Below are 20422 nucleotides of genomic sequence, written 5' to 3'. Positions count from 1 at the left end.
ATACATTTGTAAAGCTCTTTATACACCTTAAAGTATCATCTATGTAAATGTTAACTGTTGTTATCATTAGCTAACTCATTTTGCATTTTAAGGTTTACAGAGCATGTTCAATTCACGGTGTAATTTGGTTCTCATAAGAGTACTTCAGGGTAAACAGATCAGATTGTACAGATGATGAGACTAACCTAGGGAGAAATTGTGACTTGCCTAAGGTTACCCAAGAAAGTAGTATCATAGCCAGGCCCCAAACTCAGGTGTTAAAGACTTCAAATCTAGTTTTCTTTTAAATACACAACTGGGCCATTTCTGTTTTTTAGAGTTATTTTGCGGATCAAATTAGATCATGTGTATGAAAGTAATTTGAAAAAGATATGAAACCAGGGCAGCTAGGTTGCACAGTGGATAGAGTACCAGCTAGAATCAAGAGGGCCTGGGTTCAAATGTGTTCTTAGATACTTCCATACTTAGATACACTTATGCCATTTACCCAGACCTTGCCCTTCTGTCATAGAGTTGTTACTAAGACAAAGTCATGGTTTCACACACACACACACACACACACACACACACATACACACATGACCCCTATACAAGTATAAGGTATTAGTAGTATTAATCATCTTTCATTTAGGGTAAGAAGCAGGATATCCTAAAATCTGCTAAAAATATATGAATCAAGAATGCTTATTAGACCTTCATAAGAAGGAATAATATGCTGAGATCCATTCCTTATCTTTCAAATGGCCTGTTATTTTATCACTACAAAATCAGCATAGCACAAATATCAATCATAATCTCTTACTTCATATTATATATAAATTTGCCATCAAATTTAATAAGTACCTACTAGGTGCTAGTGATACAAATACAGAAGTGAAGCAGTCAGCATTGTAAACTCTATTCCTCCTGACTTGGAGGCATTGCAGAAAACCCTCTCCACAAGTTGAAATTATTTTCAAGTTTTGGCCTAGCTCCAAAATCCATACTTTATTCCCTATTCTTACTGTAAAAATCCTTATAAATCTTTTGATAATGTAGATTATGGTAATGTTCTTTTAAAGCATGGTTTGACAAACTGTTGCCCAAAAACTGATTATGTTTTTAAATAAAGTTTTGTTGTATTTTAAAATGTAAAATCTGTTCTTAGCTCTGTGCTATAGAACAGACTGGATTTGACCCTGTGCCACAGACTGCTGATACCTCCCTTCCTCCTAGAGTCATCTGTAATCTACATGTTATGCATTTGAGTCAATCTAAAATACCAATACCACAATTCAAATAATTATTGTCTCCATATCAGTAATCCTCTTCTTAAGTGTCTCCAATTTCCTTATAGCCTTCCTACGCATTCATAAGGATTTTTAACAAAGCTCATACTTAGAACCCATGAATGTGACTCTACCAAATTTTCAATTTCAGGAACAGTGGCAAATGCTAAAAAACCTTGCAGGATTTGGACTGAAGTCAAACACATATAGAATATGGAAACACACATGAAGAAGTGTTCTACATCTCTTATAATCAGAGAGATGCAAATCAAAACAACTCTGAGGTATCATCTCACACCTAGCAGATTGGCTAACATAACAGCAAAGGAAAGTAATGAATGCTGGAGGGGATGTGGCAAAGTAGGGACATTAATTCATTGCTGGTGGAGTTGTGAACTGATCCAACCATTCTGGAGGGCAATTTGGAACTATGCCCAAAGGGCGACAAAAGAATATCTACCCTTTGACCCAGCCATAGCACTGCTGGGTCTGTATCCCAAAGAGATAATGGACACAAAGACTTGTACAAAAATATTCATAGCTGCGCTCTTTGTGGTGGCCCAAAACTGGAAAACGAGGGGATGCCCATCAATTGGGGAATGGCTGAACAAACTGTGGTATATGTTGGTGATGGAATACTATTGTGCTCAAAGGAATAATAAAGTGGAGAAGTTCCATGGAGACTGGAACAACCTCCAGGAAGTGATGCAGAGCGAGAGGAGCAGAACCAGGAGAACATTGTACACAGAGACTAATACACTGTGGTATAATCGAACGTAATGGACTTCTCCATTAGGGGCGGTGTAATGTCCCTGAACAACTTTCAGGGATCCAGGAGAAAAAAAAACACCATTCATAAGCAAAGGATAAACTATGGGAGTGGAAACACCGAGAAAAAGCAACTGCCTGAATACAGAGGTTGAGGGGACATGACAGAGGATAGACTTTAAATGAACACTCTAATGCAAATACTATCAACAAAGCAATGGGTTCAAATCAAGAAAACATCTAATGCCCAGTGGACTTACGCGTCGGCTATGGGGGGTGGGGGGGAGGAAAAGAAAATGATCTATGTCTTTAACGAATAATGCTTGGAAATGATCAAATAAAATATATTAAAAAAAAAAAAAAGAATATGGAAACATCCACTACAATGTTCAGTCATAATTTTCCCCTAGTATTTTCATCCCAAAGTGAAGATGGGGTTAAAATTAAATGAGCATAATGCTTGGTCACTTTCATCATTGAAATTCACACTCCTATTTAGTTTAAAATGATATACTCAGAATCACATAGCCATCAAGACAAAGTTAATTGAAATTTAATTGAAATTTATCTTTTTTTAATAGTTATCCATTCCTTATCCTTGCTTTAGTTTTTTAGCCATTTAAAAACAGGTGTTTTATTAAATAAATAAAGATAACAGTTGGAGAGAGAGAAACAGAGACAAGACCAAAAAAAAAATTTGCAAAATCACTTAAATATATATATATATATATATACACACACACACACACACACACACACACACACACACACACACACACACACACATATATATATATAAATTATATGTAGAATTTGTACCTTTGATACAGGGAAATAAGGCATAAGGTTCAGGTGACTGACTGCTCATTGCACCATTGTTTCTTGGCAGGTTTGAAGAGACCTTATCCCTAGCCAAATCTGCTCTGTCACAATTGCCAGAGTTCACTGCAAGCCAATATTTTTTTTTATTGAAAGCTCTATAAACCTAGGCCAACATAGGTGAATGGGAAACAGAGATTAAATAGAAAAGGAAATGAATGGAGGTCATAAGTACTGACTAGTTCTTTGCTCTACAACCTGTCACAGCACAAAGTACCTGGCTGCTCCTTTAATTTGGGACAAAATGAATTCTGCCATCTGACATACTTAAAGTTTCCAGGTAGCTTTTGCTATGGTCAAAACTGTAACTTACAATTTTTGCAATGGAGCAAGAGCCACAAACCTTGGTGGGGAAGGAGAAAAGACAAGGAGCAGAATTATCCCATGGGGAAGACAGAAAACCTAGGACACCCATGAAGGCCAGTACTTAAGGAGGCCAAGATCATAGATGAGATGCAGGAGAACCTAAGAGAAGAGTACCAGTCACCCACTCTACTAGACTGACCCTACCCAGAGTTATTATTCCAGAGCAGAAGGGGAAAATGAGTAGAAGTTTTTTCATGAAACATTTTTGTGTATTTCTTTCAGGAAAGTGATATAGAATATAAGAGGGTTAGGGAAAGAAGTTATCCAAGCAAATAAGAATATATGTTCCAGAGTTTTTACATACTCTGTAGATTACTGCAACATGTCTAGTCCCTCCTTATTTTTGTTACTGATTCCCTCATCTCCTTAGTCATCTACTTTGAAACCCCAGGATTGTCTTTGATTCCTGACTCTTCTTCCCCTGGTGCCTCTGATCAGAGCTAATTAATCATTTTTTTTCATATGCCCCTATTTGGGGGGCATGTAAATATCTTCTTTCCCCTACAAGATTGAAAGCTCCTTCTCTACCCCACCTACTGTTATTCCTTTGCACATAAAAGACAACAAATTTTTTTTCATAGGTTTAGACTCTCATTACCAAAATCTGGATTGTTGTAATACCTAGCCTCTATGGCCTTTAGGCCCTCTAAGTCCATCTCATTCTTTTTTTCCAGCTTTATTTCTCATTATTCTCTGTCACACACCCCACATTCTAGCCAAACTGTACTATTTGTTATTCCCCATAAATGCCCTGTTCACTTTTGCCTCCATTCTTTTGCTCAAAATGTTCATACCACCTCTAGTGCTCTGTGACATCATGCCCATTGAAATCTTTCCCTTCTTTAACTCTAGCTCAGATGCCTCCTCCATTATGAAGCCACCACCTTCTTAGCTAGAATGAGTCTGTCCCTTCTCTGAACTCCTGTGGCATTTTATGCCTCTCTTTCTACACTCCCCCCCTGCCCCATCTGCTTTCTTTCACTTTTTTATATCCTTTTTTATGTCCACATCTTATCTCCCCTCTTATACCAAGTTTGTAGGTCTTCATTTTCCAATAAGCACCATAGCATAAAGTAAAATGGTCTACATAGTTGCAATTTAATGATTTTTTTAATAGGCACATGATTAGAAAATATTTCAAATGTCCCTGTTGTAAAAACTGTAGGTTTTTTTTTAAATAATCAAAACCTTGAAAAAATAAACACAGTTGAGACCATTGTTGCTTTTGGATTTAAAGGACCTATTCAAATCCCAGCTCTGCTCCTCACTGTTCCACTATCTGGATTTGGACGAATGCTTTAGCTTCTCCAACTTGTTTCCTGCTCTCTTTAAAATGAACAGGTCAAACTAGAAATCTCTAAGGTCCCTTTTCAGTTCCAAACCTATGGTTTTTGAAACATTAGAGTCATATAATTAAAATGTCAGTGTAGATTTCAGCAAATATAACAACCCATGACAGCAGTAATTAACCAAGCAGGTCTAAGGAAGTCTAGAAATCTAAAAGAAATAGCACCCATGGTTTACTATATCTCATACATAAAACTCAATAAATTTTGACAAACTGAAAAGAAAAAAAGAATTATAGGACTCCTTAGGAGCTACCTTCATAAGAAAAGTTGAAGTACCTTATACAGACAAGGTTTCAGATTTAATCCTAAGGGACATATAATCTTTTGCTATATAATTTAGTCCAAAGAGATTCCTGGCAACATGATTCTAATTGCTTAAACAATTATTTCTGTTCTTGGATAATACTTTTTTGTTGATGGATAGTCATAAATATTAACCACCAGCAGTGCAATTGCAATTTATATTCAAATTGTCAAACATCACTCTGTGAACACATAAAATAATTTACATTTATTTAGAGCCTTTTATCCTAAGATGCTTTACACATGTTGCTTTATAATCTGATTGTAAACTATATTTAAGAACCTCCTCACCTGAAATGGGACTATTTTTGGAATGAAATAGTCTGAATACAGTAATTAACATATAAGTCAGTACCACACAACAGAAAAAAAAAAGAGGGGAATGTAGTGTATCTTTATTTGAGAAAAACGTATTTTTTCAGTATTCCATTGCTAAATTCAATACTTTCATGTGTTTTTGTTTCTAGGACTGGAGGATCCACGTTGACCAAATGCACCAACACAAAAGTGAAATTGAGTCTGCTTTAAAAGAGACAAAGGTAAGTACATTACTATCAGTCAGCAAAGATTTCCTCACCACAAAAATCCTCATTATGTAGTGACATAAATGAGACAGGAATAAAGCTCCATCCTATGAGGAGCTCATGTACTTGAATAGTACTTAAAGAAAATAACTGGTATTATTAGGTACTATTGGCCAGGAAAGGAAGGGATGATAAATACCAGCATAGTAGGAACTCTGGGGATGGAAAATCACTCCTTCACTGAGGAAACTCTCTTTCTGTCCTAGTTTGGGCACATTCATTCTACTCACTTCCATTGTGAACCCTGTACAAGGTTAATACTACACATATAGATTTCAGCCATATCAAAATAGAAAAATACTTTGACCTCTACCCGTAGGTACTTTTTCACATTCTGTAAAGTATACCTAAAATGTTTTTAACTAAACTTTTCATAACTAAAATTTTCAGAAATGTTTTCCCTGCTTGTCTTTAGAACAATTGAGTGGTGATGGAATGATAACCATACTAAGACTGGATTTCTGAAAAAGATCTTTGTGAAGTCTCTTTCTAACTGACAGTCTCATGAAATTTCTAGGGATTTTTGGACAAACTTCATAACGAGATCAGTAGAACCCTGGAAAAGATCAGCAGCCGAGAAAAATACATCAACAATCAGCTTGAGCATTTGGTTCAAGAGTATCGTGCTGCCCAAGCCCAGCTGAGTGAGGTAATTCAGGAATGACCATGGAGAGTTCTGGTTAATGATCCTAAGCTTTGGCATTAGCACCTTTCTTTGGAGAAACATGAAATTCCTGACAACAGTGGCACGTTGATTCTCTTGATAATCCTGGAAGCTAAGTAGGCAGCAGACATAATTATTCCCATTTGTCAGGAATGCTAAACCTCTGATTTCCTTTTTAAAAACTCATCTTTAGGAAGGAGGTCCCCAAAGTAATATTCATGTTGCTGAGGGACATGATCTAGAGCAGCAAACTTTGAGACAAGGCACTCTGTGATTCAGGCTCATATTTTTCCATTAGCTTGCTTTATGAACAGAGGGGGAAAGTATAAAATGCATTTCCATATTTTTCTTAATATTGAGTGATAGCAGCAGAAAGTTTGATGCACAGTAGAGAATAGCAAAAGTTATACTGGGAAATGTATTTAGGAATCAAGAAATAAGTGAAACCAAAGGCTTATAGATGTTTCAGAAGTTTCCTATCTATGCATCTTAAGCCCCAACTATGTGCAGTGCCAAAAAACATTAAAAAAATTTTTTTTAATTGACTCTTAATAGATGACCTGAGTGGGAGACATATCAGAATTGGCTGTTTTGGTGTAATCAAATCATCAACTACATAGAGCAAAATTAATAGCAAATGAAAAGAAATTATAAAGATGAGCTGATAAGTGTGCATAATTAGAGCACCTACAACCCACTCTAGGTGTTTAATAAACTGTTGTCCTAGGAAGAAAAATTAGGGAATGGAGAAAATTAAAGATTGGTTCTAATTATCACTGTCTTCTCTGAGAAAAGTTTAACCAATGCAAAACAAATCACCACAGTGAGGAAATCAAAAGTGCTTGGAATACCTTGGCTAGCCAAGCACTTGTTTTCAACATAGGGAGACTTAGCAGCCAAAGACAAATTCTAGTATCAGAAAGAGGATAACTGTCAATTTTGAATTATATTAAAATTTTAATATAAGATGGTTGCTAGTAGAACCTGAAAAAAGCATAGAAACTACCCCAACTACCAAGCATCTGGTCTTCTTTTTTTTTTTAAAACCCTTACCTTCCATCTTGGAATCAATATTGGTTCCAAGGCAGAAGAGTGGTAAGGACTAGGCAATGGGGTTAAGTGACTTGCCCAGGATCACACAGCTGGGAAGTGTCTGAGGTCAGATTTGAACCCAGGACCTCCCATCTCTAGGCCTGGCTCTCAATCCACAAAGCTACCCAGCTGCCCCCCTGGGTCTTTTTGTCAAGCAGAAATATAGGGCAGCCAAAGGCAGTACCATTTTAGCACTGAGGTAGCACAAACAGGCAGCCTGTATGTGACCCACAACAGTACAGCCCAAACTAGATTCAAATGTAATTGGTTAATATTTATTTTATTTATATTATTTATAACCCTAAATAAAAATACAGTAAAACAAATGTAATATTAATATATGGTTTTTAAAATCAATATGTAGCCCCTAGAGATTCTTAGGTATGATTAGTGGTCCTCATTTCCATTTGAGTTTGGCACCATTGGTTTGTTATAAATTCATCTGTAAAATATTACAAAAAGTTATAGTCAATCTCATACCTCACAGGATAATGAAAAGTATTTGAAAGGAAAATGAGCTTCTAGAGTGATCTTGGAATGAGACCCAGCTAAGCCAGAGCATAGCAAGAACATTTGTAAGTGAAACTGAAAGGTCAGAAAAGAGATGTAAAGTAGAAATGTGCCAGCATTTCTTTTTTTTTTTTAACCCTTACCTTCCATCTTGGAGTCAGTACTGTGTATTGGCTGCAAGGCCCAAGAGTGGTAAGGGCTAGGCAATGGGGGTTAAGTGACTTGCCCAGGGTGACACAGATGAGAAGTGTCTGAGGGCAAATTTGAACCCAGGACCTCCCATCTCTAGGCCTGGCTCTCAATCCACTGAGCTACCCAGCTGCCCCCGCCAGCATTTCTATAGCAAAACAAAGACTCAATTTAGGCTAAATGATAGCAAAGCCACTACACTGATCCATTTGGGCTTTGCTATCTAACTCCCAAGTGTAAAAAGAAGAAAGAAACAGGAATATATTTACAAAGATAAAGTAAGGAAGAATGACCAAATGTTGAGAGATAGAGAATGCAAAGGAAATTCATGCTGCTAATCATACAGTTTAAAAAGTATGTACTCAGATCAATTTCCCAACTCTCCCAAAGAAAAGAAGAACTGAACAGAATGGGGAAAAAATCACGAGATATTATTGCCCCCAAAAAAAGAATTAAGAAAATACCAACAACTATTGAGCCACATATCTAACTTTTCATCTATAAAATCTTTCTGAGATTGGTCTTTGTATACAGTAAAGGCATCTTTGAAGGAAACAGGCAGGGAACAGGCAAAGTAGTTTTCAGCAACATATCATGTTCATGATAACTGAGGTGTTTTAAATCTAACAATCACTACCTATTTCTGGTGATTCATAAGAAGACAGATGATACCTCCAGAAGGAACTAAGAAAGCTTTGCTAGGAATTATAAAGTTCTGGGCAAAAAATTGGAAACCTTCAGGGCACAGGTGGTGTTTTTATCATTGCTGCCAATTGAAGGGAGGTATTTTGGAAAGGAAAACAGATTTGCAAAGTGAACAGCTGAGTAAGAAGATAGTATGTGAGAAGTGGGTTTGTATTTCTGGACCATGTCTTAAAGTAAAGAAACAATAGGCTCTTGGCCAAAGATGGAGGGCACCTAGTGAGGGCTGGTAAAAAATATTCTTGCCTAGAATCTTGCAAATCTGATTAAAAGGACCTTAAAATGTAAATGGGGCTAAAGTTATCTGGTCATCTGCTAGCTTTCTCTCCTCAAATCAGAGTAGCTAATAAATTCTTGAATCAACTTAATGGCAATTTCATTCTTCAAAAGATGGAGAAAACATAGGGAGCTATTTTATACGTGATTTTGGCTAATAAGAAGAAATTGTTGTTGAAGTAGAAATGATGGGGATATTATGAGGAAGTGAATATTCCATCTTATAATTTATAGAAGGGGAGTGGAATAAAAGGAAAACCAGATAAAGTCAGACATGCATCCCAACTTTGGGGAGACTGAATTAAAGTGGGTAATTAGACTCCCATAGTCTAAAATTCTGCAGGGGAAGTATGTCAGAACAGAATTCTTAAGACTTAAAAATAAAACAAATAAGGAAAAAGAGTTATCTATATAAAGAAACCAAAGTGGAGAAGAAGGGATGCATCAACTATAATTTAGTGATTTTTAAAAGACTGGAATAAAAGATGGAATCAAAAAGTTAATGGAGGTTGAATACACAAAAATAATGTGTCTTGAAAGAATAGTAGCAGAGATGCTAAAGCTCAGAATGAGCTGAGGTTAATGTTAAGGAGTTTTTAAAAGCCTTTTCAGTTATTTTATTAGAAAAGGAAAGATCAAAGAAGAGTTAGGATTTCTTCCTAACATGAATAAGATAGCAAATTATAAGGGAAGAATAGAACTATTCAGCTCTTACTTTGTTTCTTTTCTCTGCCAAAGAAAATATTTGGACTAAGCAGTACCAAATAAAAAGTTAATAAAGAGCCAGAATCAAAGCTAAGCAATAAGAATATATTATTATGGTGAGTTCACCACCAAAGCCAGATGACCAGTTATTGAAAGAATGAAAGAATGTGAGTGATTGGAGATGTGGCACAGGTATGGAGGACTAATGGTTATCCTTGTTGTTTAAAAAGTTAGAGTATCAGGGTCTACTAACTATAGGTCAGTAAGTTTGACTGATTTCCTGGAAAAATTCTAGAATTTATTATTAAAGAAATAATTTCTGAGCAGTTAAGCAGGAAAAGCAGCATGGTTTCATCCAGAACAGGTCATGGAGGAGTAACATCATTTCCTTTTTTGATGAAGTTTCTAGACTGGCAGATCAGGGAAATGCTATATATAGATAGAGATTACCTAAATTTCAGCAAGGCATTCAACAAAGTCTATCATACTCTCCTTATGGAAACAAGTCAGAATTTAACTGAATGACTAAACTCAAAGAATATTGGGTTGGTGACAATTTGATGGAATTCCTCTAGGGACCTGTCCTTGGCCCTGTGTTTTTCAGCATTTGTATCAGTGCCTTAAAGAAGGCATAGAGATCCTGGTGGATTTTTTGGTAATTGTTTTCAGAAGACACAACTTAGGAGAGATCACTAGCACACTGGCTGAAGAATCAGGAACCAAAAAGCAGTCAAGAAATTAGAAGTTTGATAAATCTTATTAAATGAAATTTAATAGACCTAAACATTAAAGCCTACACTTAGATTCAAAATATCCACTGCATAAATATTCAGAAGGCATGGCTAGGCTGCAATTTGTATAAAAAAAAATCTGGGAGTTTTAGTGAACTTCAAGTTCCATATGATTCAATAGTGCAATGTGACAATCAAAAAAAGGTATCAGGAGAGGTCCAGAATAAAAGAAGTATAATAGTCAGGAGATGTTAAGGAGATATATACATATATATATATATACACATGCATACATATATACATTGTTAAGGAGATATATATATCCTTAACAATGACTATTATACATTATACATATTATGTGTATAATATATATATATATATATTACTAGAAAAGAAAGTGGATTGGTTATGTAGCAAGAGTGACATAACAGATGAACAGACCTGCAAGAAATAAAATAAATAAATAAACCCAAGTCATTAAGTAAGTCTTATAATAGAAGAAAGTTTACAGAAAACAATGGACAAAAATTCAAAAACATGAGAAGACATGGGAATGTTTGGATCTACCCCAGTGTGATGAGTATCTATGTGTAGTGAGATCTTAGAGTCACTGAAGAAAGGGAAGATAATAGTTTAGGACAAGAAAATAAATGGTATAAAAGCAAGACTAAATCTAAGACACATGTCAGTTAATTAAATCAGAATTATTTTATTTTAAAGTCCTCCACTTTTAAGAAGATTGACAGACTTTGATAATTCTTCTCAGTGTTGGAGCCAAAAGGTTCAATGTGGGGCTTATCTTTCTACTTTCCTAAAACTGGGGCAGACTGAGAGTCAATGCATAAATAAAAAGACATGTTTCTAACTTCAACAGACATCTGCACACACTGAAAGCAAGAAAGGGAAAAGAGGGAGAGAATCTTAAATGGGAAAAGAGCAAAGCCATTTTGTTCATCTTTGGGAGTTCCCCACATAAAGACAAAGTAGATGATGCTTTTCACTTGAGACCATTTTCATGTTCCAAGTAACCACATATCATATACTGATATGTATTGTTGTTTCTTCAAAAATGCTTTGAATCAGATTAAAACCCTTCGGTAATTTTTAGGCATTAATATTCACTATTTTCTTAACATTTCTTCCCCAAAACTATATGTAGATTGATTACAGTCATCCTCTTTGTTAACTCTGGTAAAGTGCTGAGCATGATAATGTTATTTTGATTGATTTTTTAGAACTCACTCTCCCTGCTGGCTGTGCAGAACAGAATGAACACAAACCATTCTCCCATACTGTTTAAGAATTACAAAAGATGATTTTTACATAGAACAATGATTTTGCAAGTTATACATTCAGAATCCTAAAATAAAAATGTCATCGTTTTATAGTACTGTGTAGTTCAGATGTATGCCTAATGGACATAATATTTATTAGCCATGTAAAGCAGCTTATACTTAATTGTTACTTTCACATACATTTCCACCCCAAAAAAAGAGACTTTTGTCATGTAATGATATTCAGAAATGGCAATGCAAAGTGGCCATATTTAAGTAATCTTGCACTTCTATTTTGGATGTGTGACTAAATTAAATGTCTTCTTTTTCAGGCAAGAGAAAGATACCAGCAGGGAAATGGCGGAGTAACTGAAAGAACTAGAATCCTTTCAGAGGTACAGAGAAGGCACTTCCACCATATTGATCCAATACTTGCCTGGGCTTTATAATCCTGTTTTTTTGGTTGTGTGAAAGCAATGCCATGGGCATAAATACTTGCCTTCTGCATTTGTTAATGTCCTCTACAGCCATTTTTAGTTATACAGATGTCCCTATGACTTAATAATTTTCTATAGGAGGAAGCCTTAATTTTCTAATTGAAAATTCTTGTTCGTTATATGATTAAATATCTAAACTGCCTAAATCATAATATGCTACATCAGAAATAGAAGAAATATATAGTGTAGAAAGTAGAACAGTCATCTAGGATTCTTTACCATGTAAGTAATGCTTTTAATAATTGTTGATTCATCCTGTGATCTAGGGTTTATGTTTAACTCATTTTTATCTCTTTTACTATCCATAAAATAGAGAGGAGATATAATAATATAATAACTTCCTTCTTAGAATCTTATGCCATTCACACATTTTGTTTAATTCATTTTTATGTTCTTGGCAGTGAATAGGTTCTAGATTTTACTATTTCCCATTTTTTAGTGAAAAACCTGAAGCACAGAAAATTTAAATTGACCAAGATCAATGGCTATCTTGGGACTAAACCCCATATTTTCTTTATTCTCAATCCAATGATATTTCATGGACTACACTTCTTAATAGGATTAAACCTGCCTCAGGGAGGAATGCTAAAAAACTTGCTAATGATTTTAAAGTACTTTGATACATAGCATTAGAAATACTGCAAATGTAATTCTGTGGCTCAACCAAGCAAATAAAACATTCTCTGGAAACAAAGAGCTCAGATATGTTAGGGAAGTCAACAATTTAAGGATTCCAGGAAATCATTTAGTTCTCTAGAAGAGGTAGTTTTCCCAATGGTTGCTTTTTAGGTGTCTGAAAAAATTAACTTGCCTTATATGAATGAGTACTCTATGTCCTGGGTGTATTTTATTTATCCTAAATCATGACAGAATAAGACTTATTAAACTGTAATAATTATGTCTAGATTATATCAAATATTTTTCATAATTAGAAAAAAGAGTAATTGGCCATATTTTTCTAATGGAAGTTTATGTTATTGCTGATAATAGATAGAAATAAGGCAGTCAAGATGTAGGTTTGTAGATAAGGAATTAAAACAAAATACAACTTGAAAATATATTTTTTCATTTTATTATTACAGAATTCTAAACAGTATTTGTTTTAGCAGGTAATGTTTTGCTAAACTTGCAATTTAGCATTTTGCTACAATATCTATAAAGTTTGATTCTTTTACCCCCACAACACCAGACTGAGGGGAAAAAGGGATATTATCTCTCTTTTAAAATCTTAATACTGAAAAAAGAAGTATGAAACTTTTAGAAATGCCTAACTTCGTTGGGTGTTTATGCTGTTTTAATTAATGATTAATTATCAGGGAATAATGTAATGGGATATGTTTATGTCATGAAATAATTACATATCTAGAACAGCTAGTTCCTAAAACTATTTTTTTTTAAACATTTACCTTTCGTTTTGAAGTCAATACTGTGTATTGGCTCCAAGGCCCAAGAGTGGTAAGGGCCAGGCAATGGGGGTTAAGTGACTTGCCCAGGGTCACACAGCTGGGAAGTGTCTGAGGCCAGATTTGAACCTATGACCTCTTGTCTCTAGGCCTGGCTTTCAATCCACTGAACTCCCAGCTGCCCCCTCTTAAAACTATTTTAATAGGTTTACTCTACTATCTTGTAGTCTGGAAACGTGAATGAAAAACAAATTTAATGAGTTTTGATGTTAATAACAAAATTCTTTAAGGATGAAAAATGTGTGCCCTTTTAGTAGGTGAGTAAAGAGAATAAGTGGTAGGGAAACTGTCTGGCCTGGCACTTGGGAAAAGAATGGATATGTCCAAGGGAAATCCAGAGAATTTCTTATGAGGGTCTTAGGAAGCTGCAAGAACTGAGGAGGCAGGAAGACGATCAAAAAAGCAGGTTTGTTCAGCACATACCACCAGGAGCAGCTCAAGCAAATGAAGGGATGCCATGGGATATGTTGCCCACAGTTGGAAAGTGGCACTGAGGTTTTGACGATAGGGATCGTGAAAGGGATTCCTATAAGACATAGAATGGAGTCTCGAAGATCTACTTTCTCTGCATGCCCAGGACCTGATACCAAATCATGCCTACCAAAGTAGGGGAGTAGGAGGTACCATTGATTGATGATAAAGGGGCAAAGGGTTCAGTGTTGATTTGTTATTTAGGCAACCCCAAGACTGTAGGGAAAGACCCCCTAAGTGACATGGGGATGGAGCTGTTACTACTCCCATTTAAGATGTCCCAAAGTAGGTTAAATCAAATGGTTACCACATCAAGCATAGTATGCATGTTGTTATTGTTCATTCTTTTCGGCCATATCTGAATCCTTGTGACCTTATTTGGGCTTTTCTTGGCAAAGACAACCGAGTGGTTTGCCATTTTTTTCTCCACCTCATTTTACAGATGAGGAAACTGAAGCAAAGAGGAATTGAGCGATTTGCCCAGGGTCACACAGCTTAGTAAGTGTCTGAGCCCAGATTTGAACTCAGGAAGATGATTCTTCCTGACTTCCAGGCCTGGCTGTGCCACCTAGCCACCAATATTTGCATAGTTCATTTTTTATTACTGGAATCATGACCAGATTATGCATTGTTAATACTAAATCTATTTTTCCTGCCATAAGCATTGAGAATATTTAAACAATCATTAATGATGCAGAATTCATGAAGCTAATCTCTTTTTTCCCTTCAATTTAAGATTACAGAAGAATTAGAAAAGGTAAAACAGGAAATGGAAGAAAAGGGCAGCAGCATGACTGATGGTGGTAAGTATTATGTGCATTTTAAGAGAAAAAGTAGCAATGAAAGAGATGAATGATTACAAAATTAAAAACTGAGTTAGTAAAATATTACTAAGGTAATGATTATAATTTTTGGATGAATTATTTGTTTAAATTGATGGAGATGAAATACATATCACAAGAGAGATTTCAAATCTTCAAAGCATTATTTTCCTGATGACAATTCACTAGTAACTTGTTGTCTGACACATTTTGATTTTTTCATCCTAATCTTTTTTATTAAACCAAAGAGGGGCCAAACACTATATAATCAGTTTGTTAAGCAAAATAATACCACGTGGTAAAAATAGGTTATTTTGTAGGTACAGCATTAGTAATCCCATGATTTTCAGATGATTGTTGGTTCTTTGTACAAATAGCCACAAAAGTAATAATAAGAATAATTTTATGTTATTGTTCTTCCCGCTGTAGATGTGATAAATAGGACAGGAGGGAACATTTATCAAAAATCGGCTTTCACGGTGAACTAGATTTTTTTTTCAATTTTCCCAAGATTGTCCAAAACTCATCCAAATGGGGCCAGACATTTTCTTCTTTGCACCATATCATAGCAGCCATACTGCTTTGACTTGGAAGGTGACTGACCTTCACTTCTTTCTCCCTCTAGTCTCCACCTACCTATATATACAATCATTTAAAGGGGCATAAAAAATCCTAGTTTATTTATCTTCACTCTTTCAGCAGCCTATTCCCTAGAAAAGAAAAAAAGGATCACATTCAACTCATCAAAAGTGAGGTCTTTTCCTATTTGGAAAATATCACATATCCAAAATACCATAGCAAAACTGAGTAGACAACAGGGAATTGTTGACTAGATATTTAAATCCCTATTTTTCTGTGTAAGACAAAAATTAAAGAAATTGTTTATTAAGCAAACACCCAGTAATAGATCAGTACTCCAAAAGAATACTTTTATTCCATGTTATTTTTGTTTTACAGCTCCTTTGGTAAAGATTAAACAGAGCTTAACCAAACTGAAGCAAGAAACAGTCCAAATGGACATTAGAATTGGAGTAGTGGAACACACATTACTCCAGTCAAAACTAAAGGAGAAGTCAAATATGACTAGGGATATGCATGCAACAATCATTCCAGAATCTGCAATAGGTTCTTATTAAAATTTATTGTAATTTGTTCTCTGCTCAGTTTTTTCTTAAACCAATTATATTTCACATTGCTTAATTTAAAAAAACAATTATTATACCTCATTGAACATTGTCTAAGATGCCTTATTCTTGTATATATTCACATATATTGTGTGATGGTGAATTTGGTGATTTAAAGACTTTGAGATGAAATATAATTTTAATAAAATAATTAGAAATTTTTGTTAGTGGACTTGTCTTTTGTTTTTTATTACATATTCTAGAGCTATGGAGTATGACTGGTTCTATATCTTTTCCATAAACCTTTAACAGGAATGGAAGTAACAACTTAAATTAACACTTCCTAAAAACTTGTTCTGTGCAAATCACTATGTTGGGGGGTTGAGGAGAAGGGATAATAAAAATAAGTAAAATCTCTCCACTAACTTCAAGGAAATTAAACTGCTTGTGGATATATGGGTGGGTACACAAATAACTATAATACAAAATATAAGATACTCCAATGCATCTGTGATTTCATGAAGTGAGAATTCCCTGTAATGATGTATGAAGACTTCCAGGTAAACGTGGCTGCAATCTAGATGCGAATCACTTCCTCTCCCCGGCACCTAACAAAATAGACTACCTCAAAAGAGCATAAAAATCTTCCTTGGAAGAATGGAGGGACTCTCCAGTATGCCACAGTAATGAAGGTACATGGGGAGTGAACATTTCCACACTATAAGAAGGCGGAAAAGCTTTCACAAAAATGTGCACTTAGCTTCCCTCCCCCCCGACCTCCCCCATGGAACCAGATTAGGGGCTCAGAGCACTCACCAGGGACAGCGAGTGAGTAAGGAAAGTCTCTGTCTGGGGGGGCACACACACACACACACCAGGGTCCTTCAGAGCTAAGGAGGACTACTAGGAAAATACCTCTGAGGGTGGTTTCACTGGAGAACCCTGCACACTGGAGAGCACGCAGAATGCGGGGGCCCTTGAAAACTGCAAACAGCATGTACTCTCTGTAAACTGTAAACTGTTAAAATGGCCTGAGACCAAAGCTCCCTCCTCGCTGTGGGGGGGGGGGGGGGGCGGAACATGCCAGGGTCGTTGGAAACTGACAGGGGCTTCCAGAGATCTACCCCTCAGAGCGGTTTTACAGGCTGTGCAACAGAAAGAAGAGCATGGGGGCAGGCACGCTAACAAACCGCAGAGGCTGGGAAGAATTAGTCTGAGGCAACTTAAATCCACAGAAAACCCGCCCATATCACCCAGAACTCTGACCAAAAAGGAAAGGGAAAACCACCACAGCGATGTCTCACACTACCCAAGACCAACCCTCCAAGAAGAAAGGGAAAACAGTGACTATTGAAAACTTTTATGGAGGTAAAACCCAGGGGACAGAAGAGAAAGAGGATGAAATTCAAACAAAATCAAAACATGCCCAAAAAACAGAAATTATCCACAAGCTCTGGAAGAACTCAAATTGGAGCTTATCCAAAAGATGGAAACCTTCTGGCAAGAAAAATGGGAAAAAATTCAGAAAGAGGTCAACAGCCTAACAGACAAGACTTCACAATTGGAGAAAGAGCTAGAAGCCTCTAACAGAAGGGTGGACCAATCTGAAAAGCAAAACCAGTCCCTAATGACCAGAATTAATCAACTGGAAGACAGTGATCTTGCAAAACAGCAAGAATTAATAAAGCAAAGATCTCACTGACAAGGTGACAGACCAGGAAAACAGAGGAAGGAGAGACAACTTGAGAATCATTGGTCTACCCGAAAAACCAGAGATAAACAAAAATTTCAATGTCATACTACAAGAGATTATTGAAGAAAATTACCCTAATATTCTCAAGCAAGGGGGCAAAATAGAAATAGAAAGGGTTCATAGAACACCCTCTATTCTTAATCCCCAAAATACAACCCCCAGGAATGTAATCGCCAAATTCAAGAGCTTCCAAGCAAAGGAGAAAATCTTACAAGAAGCCAAGAAGAGGAACTTCAGATATAGAGGAGCCCCCATAAGGATCACACATGACTTAGCAGCGAACACACTAAGAGAACACAAAGCATGGAACACGATATTCAGAAAGGCAAGAGAAATGGGTCTCCAACCAAGAATCAACTACCCATCAAAACTGACTATATACTTCCAGGGGAAAGTATGAACATTCAACAAAATAGAAGAGTTCCAATTATTTGCAGAGAAAAGACCAGAACTCAGTGGAAAGTTTGACATCCAAACACAAAGAGCAAGAGAAACATGAAAAGGTAAATATCAAAGAAAGGGGAAAGGAGAAAAATGTTATCTTTTTTCTTTTATTCAAACTCTCTTCTATAAGGACTACATTTATATAAAATTGTATGTATATATATATATATTAATATGTGGAGAAAATGTAATGTGTAACTCAAAAATTATGCATCATTAGCGTAGTTAGAAGAATCATGCATAGGGAAAGATTGGGGCATCAAGACGATTTGGTGAAAGGGGGGGAAGAAAGAAAAAGGGGGGGATCATTGATGGCACTAAGATTAACTTCAAGAAATAGATGGAAAAAAATAGAATAATCTTTCCCACACAAAGATACACATGGGAAGGGGAGGGGAAGAATTCTCATATGAGGAGCGGAAGAGAGCACGAAGTGGTATTACTTAAACCTTACTCTCAGTGAAATCAACTCTGAGAGGGAAGAACATCTAGATCCATTGGGATCCCGAATTCTATCTAATCCAAAAGGGTATGAGAGAAGGGAAAATTAAGGAGGGGGAGGGGAGGGAGTATAAAAAGGGAAGGAGAGGGAGGGGGGGAAGGGAACAAAAAAGGGAGGGGCTAGAAAGGAAAGCATATCAAGGGAGGGGACTAGGGGGACTGATCTAAAGTAAATCACTGGTTTAAAAGGTTATAGCTAAAGAAGAAAGGTCAGAATTAGGGGAGGATATCAAAATGCCAGGGAATCCACAAATGACAATCATAACTTTGGACTTGAATGGGATGAACTCACCCATAAAATGTAGATGAATAGCAAAATGAATTAGAATCCAAAACCCTACCATATGTTGTCTTCAAGAAACACATATGAGGAGGATTGATACTTACAAGGTTAGAATTAAAGGATGGAGTAAGACCTTTTGGACCTCAACTGATAGAAAGAAGGCAGGAGTTGCAATCATGATATCTGACAAAGCCAAAGCAAAAATAGACCTGATCAAAAGGGATAGGGAAGGTAAATATATTCTGTTAAAAGGGAGTATAGACAATGAGGAAATATCACTAATCAACATGTATGCACCAAATGGTATAGCATCCAAATTTTTAATAGAGAAACTAGGAGAATTGAAGGAAGAAATAGACAGTAAAACCATATTAGGGGGAGACTTGAACCAACCACTATCAAATTTAGATAAATCAAACCAAAAAATAAACAAGAAAGAGGTAAAAGATGTGAATGAAATCTTGGAAAAACTAGAGTTAATACACATATGGAGAAAAATAAATAGGGACATGAAGGAATACACCTCAGCACCACATGGCACATTCACAATGATTGATCATACACTAGGTCACAGAAACATGACATACAAATGCAGAAAAGCAGAAATAATAAATGCAACCTTTTCATATCATAAGGCAATAAAAATAATGATCAGTAAGGGTACATATCCAAATCAAAAATTAATTGGAAATTAAATAATATGATAATCCAAAATCGGTTAGAGAAGAAATCATAGAAACAATAATTTCATTGAGGAAAATGACAATGGTGAGACATTCTTTCAAACCTTATGGGATGCAGCCAAAGCAGTACTCAGAGGAAAATTCATATCCCTGAGTGCATATATTATTAAAAAATTAGGGAGGGCAGAGATCAATAAATTGGAAACGCAAATAAAAAAAACTTGAAAGCAAACAAATTAAGAACCCCCAGAAGAAAACCAAACTAGAGATCCTAAAAATTAAGGGAGAAATTAATAAAATTGAAAGTGATAGAACTATTGAACTAATAAACAAGACTAGAAGCTGGTACTTTATTGAAAAAACAGACAAAATAGACAAAGTACCGGTCAATCTAATTTTAAAAAGGAAAGAAGAAAGGCAAATTAACAGCATCAAAGATGAAAAGGGGGCCTCATCTCCAATGAAGACAAAATTAAGGCAATCATTAAAAACTACTTTGCCCAACTATATGGCAATAAATATACCAATCTATATGATATGGATGAATATTTACAAAAATATAAGAAGAAATAGAATTCCTAAATAATCCCATATCAGAAAAAGAAATCCCTAAGAAAAAAATCCCCAGGGCCTGATGGATTCACAAGTGAATTCTATCAAACATTCATAGAACAGCTAATTCCAATACTATACAAACTATTTGACATAATAAGCAAAGAGGG

At 35.8% G+C, this 20422-nt stretch overlaps 1 protein-coding gene across 1 annotated transcript in view; it reads left to right on the top strand.

Annotated features, from left to right (window-relative positions):
* Window positions 1-16263, top strand: part of IFT57 (intraflagellar transport 57) — an 84876-nt gene extending 68613 nt beyond the window's left edge. The window contains exons 7-11 of the mRNA XM_001362089.5: window positions 5401-5472; window positions 6035-6166; window positions 11993-12055; window positions 14828-14894; window positions 15870-16263. Of these exons, the coding sequence (XP_001362126.1) occupies window positions 5401-5472; window positions 6035-6166; window positions 11993-12055; window positions 14828-14894; window positions 15870-16048 (513 nt within the window). The 3' untranslated portion in view covers window positions 16049-16263. The remainder of the gene's footprint in view (window positions 1-5400; window positions 5473-6034; window positions 6167-11992; window positions 12056-14827; window positions 14895-15869) is intronic.
* Window positions 16264-20422: the final 4159 nt, after the last annotated feature.

The sequence above is a fragment of the Monodelphis domestica genome, chromosome 4, assembly GCF_027887165.1.
Source record: "Monodelphis domestica isolate mMonDom1 chromosome 4, mMonDom1.pri, whole genome shotgun sequence".
In the NCBI taxonomy this organism is placed as follows: domain Eukaryota; kingdom Metazoa; phylum Chordata; class Mammalia; order Didelphimorphia; family Didelphidae; genus Monodelphis; species Monodelphis domestica.
The sequence above is the reverse complement of the archived record's forward strand: the minus strand, read 5'-3'. Positions and strand labels throughout refer to the sequence as shown.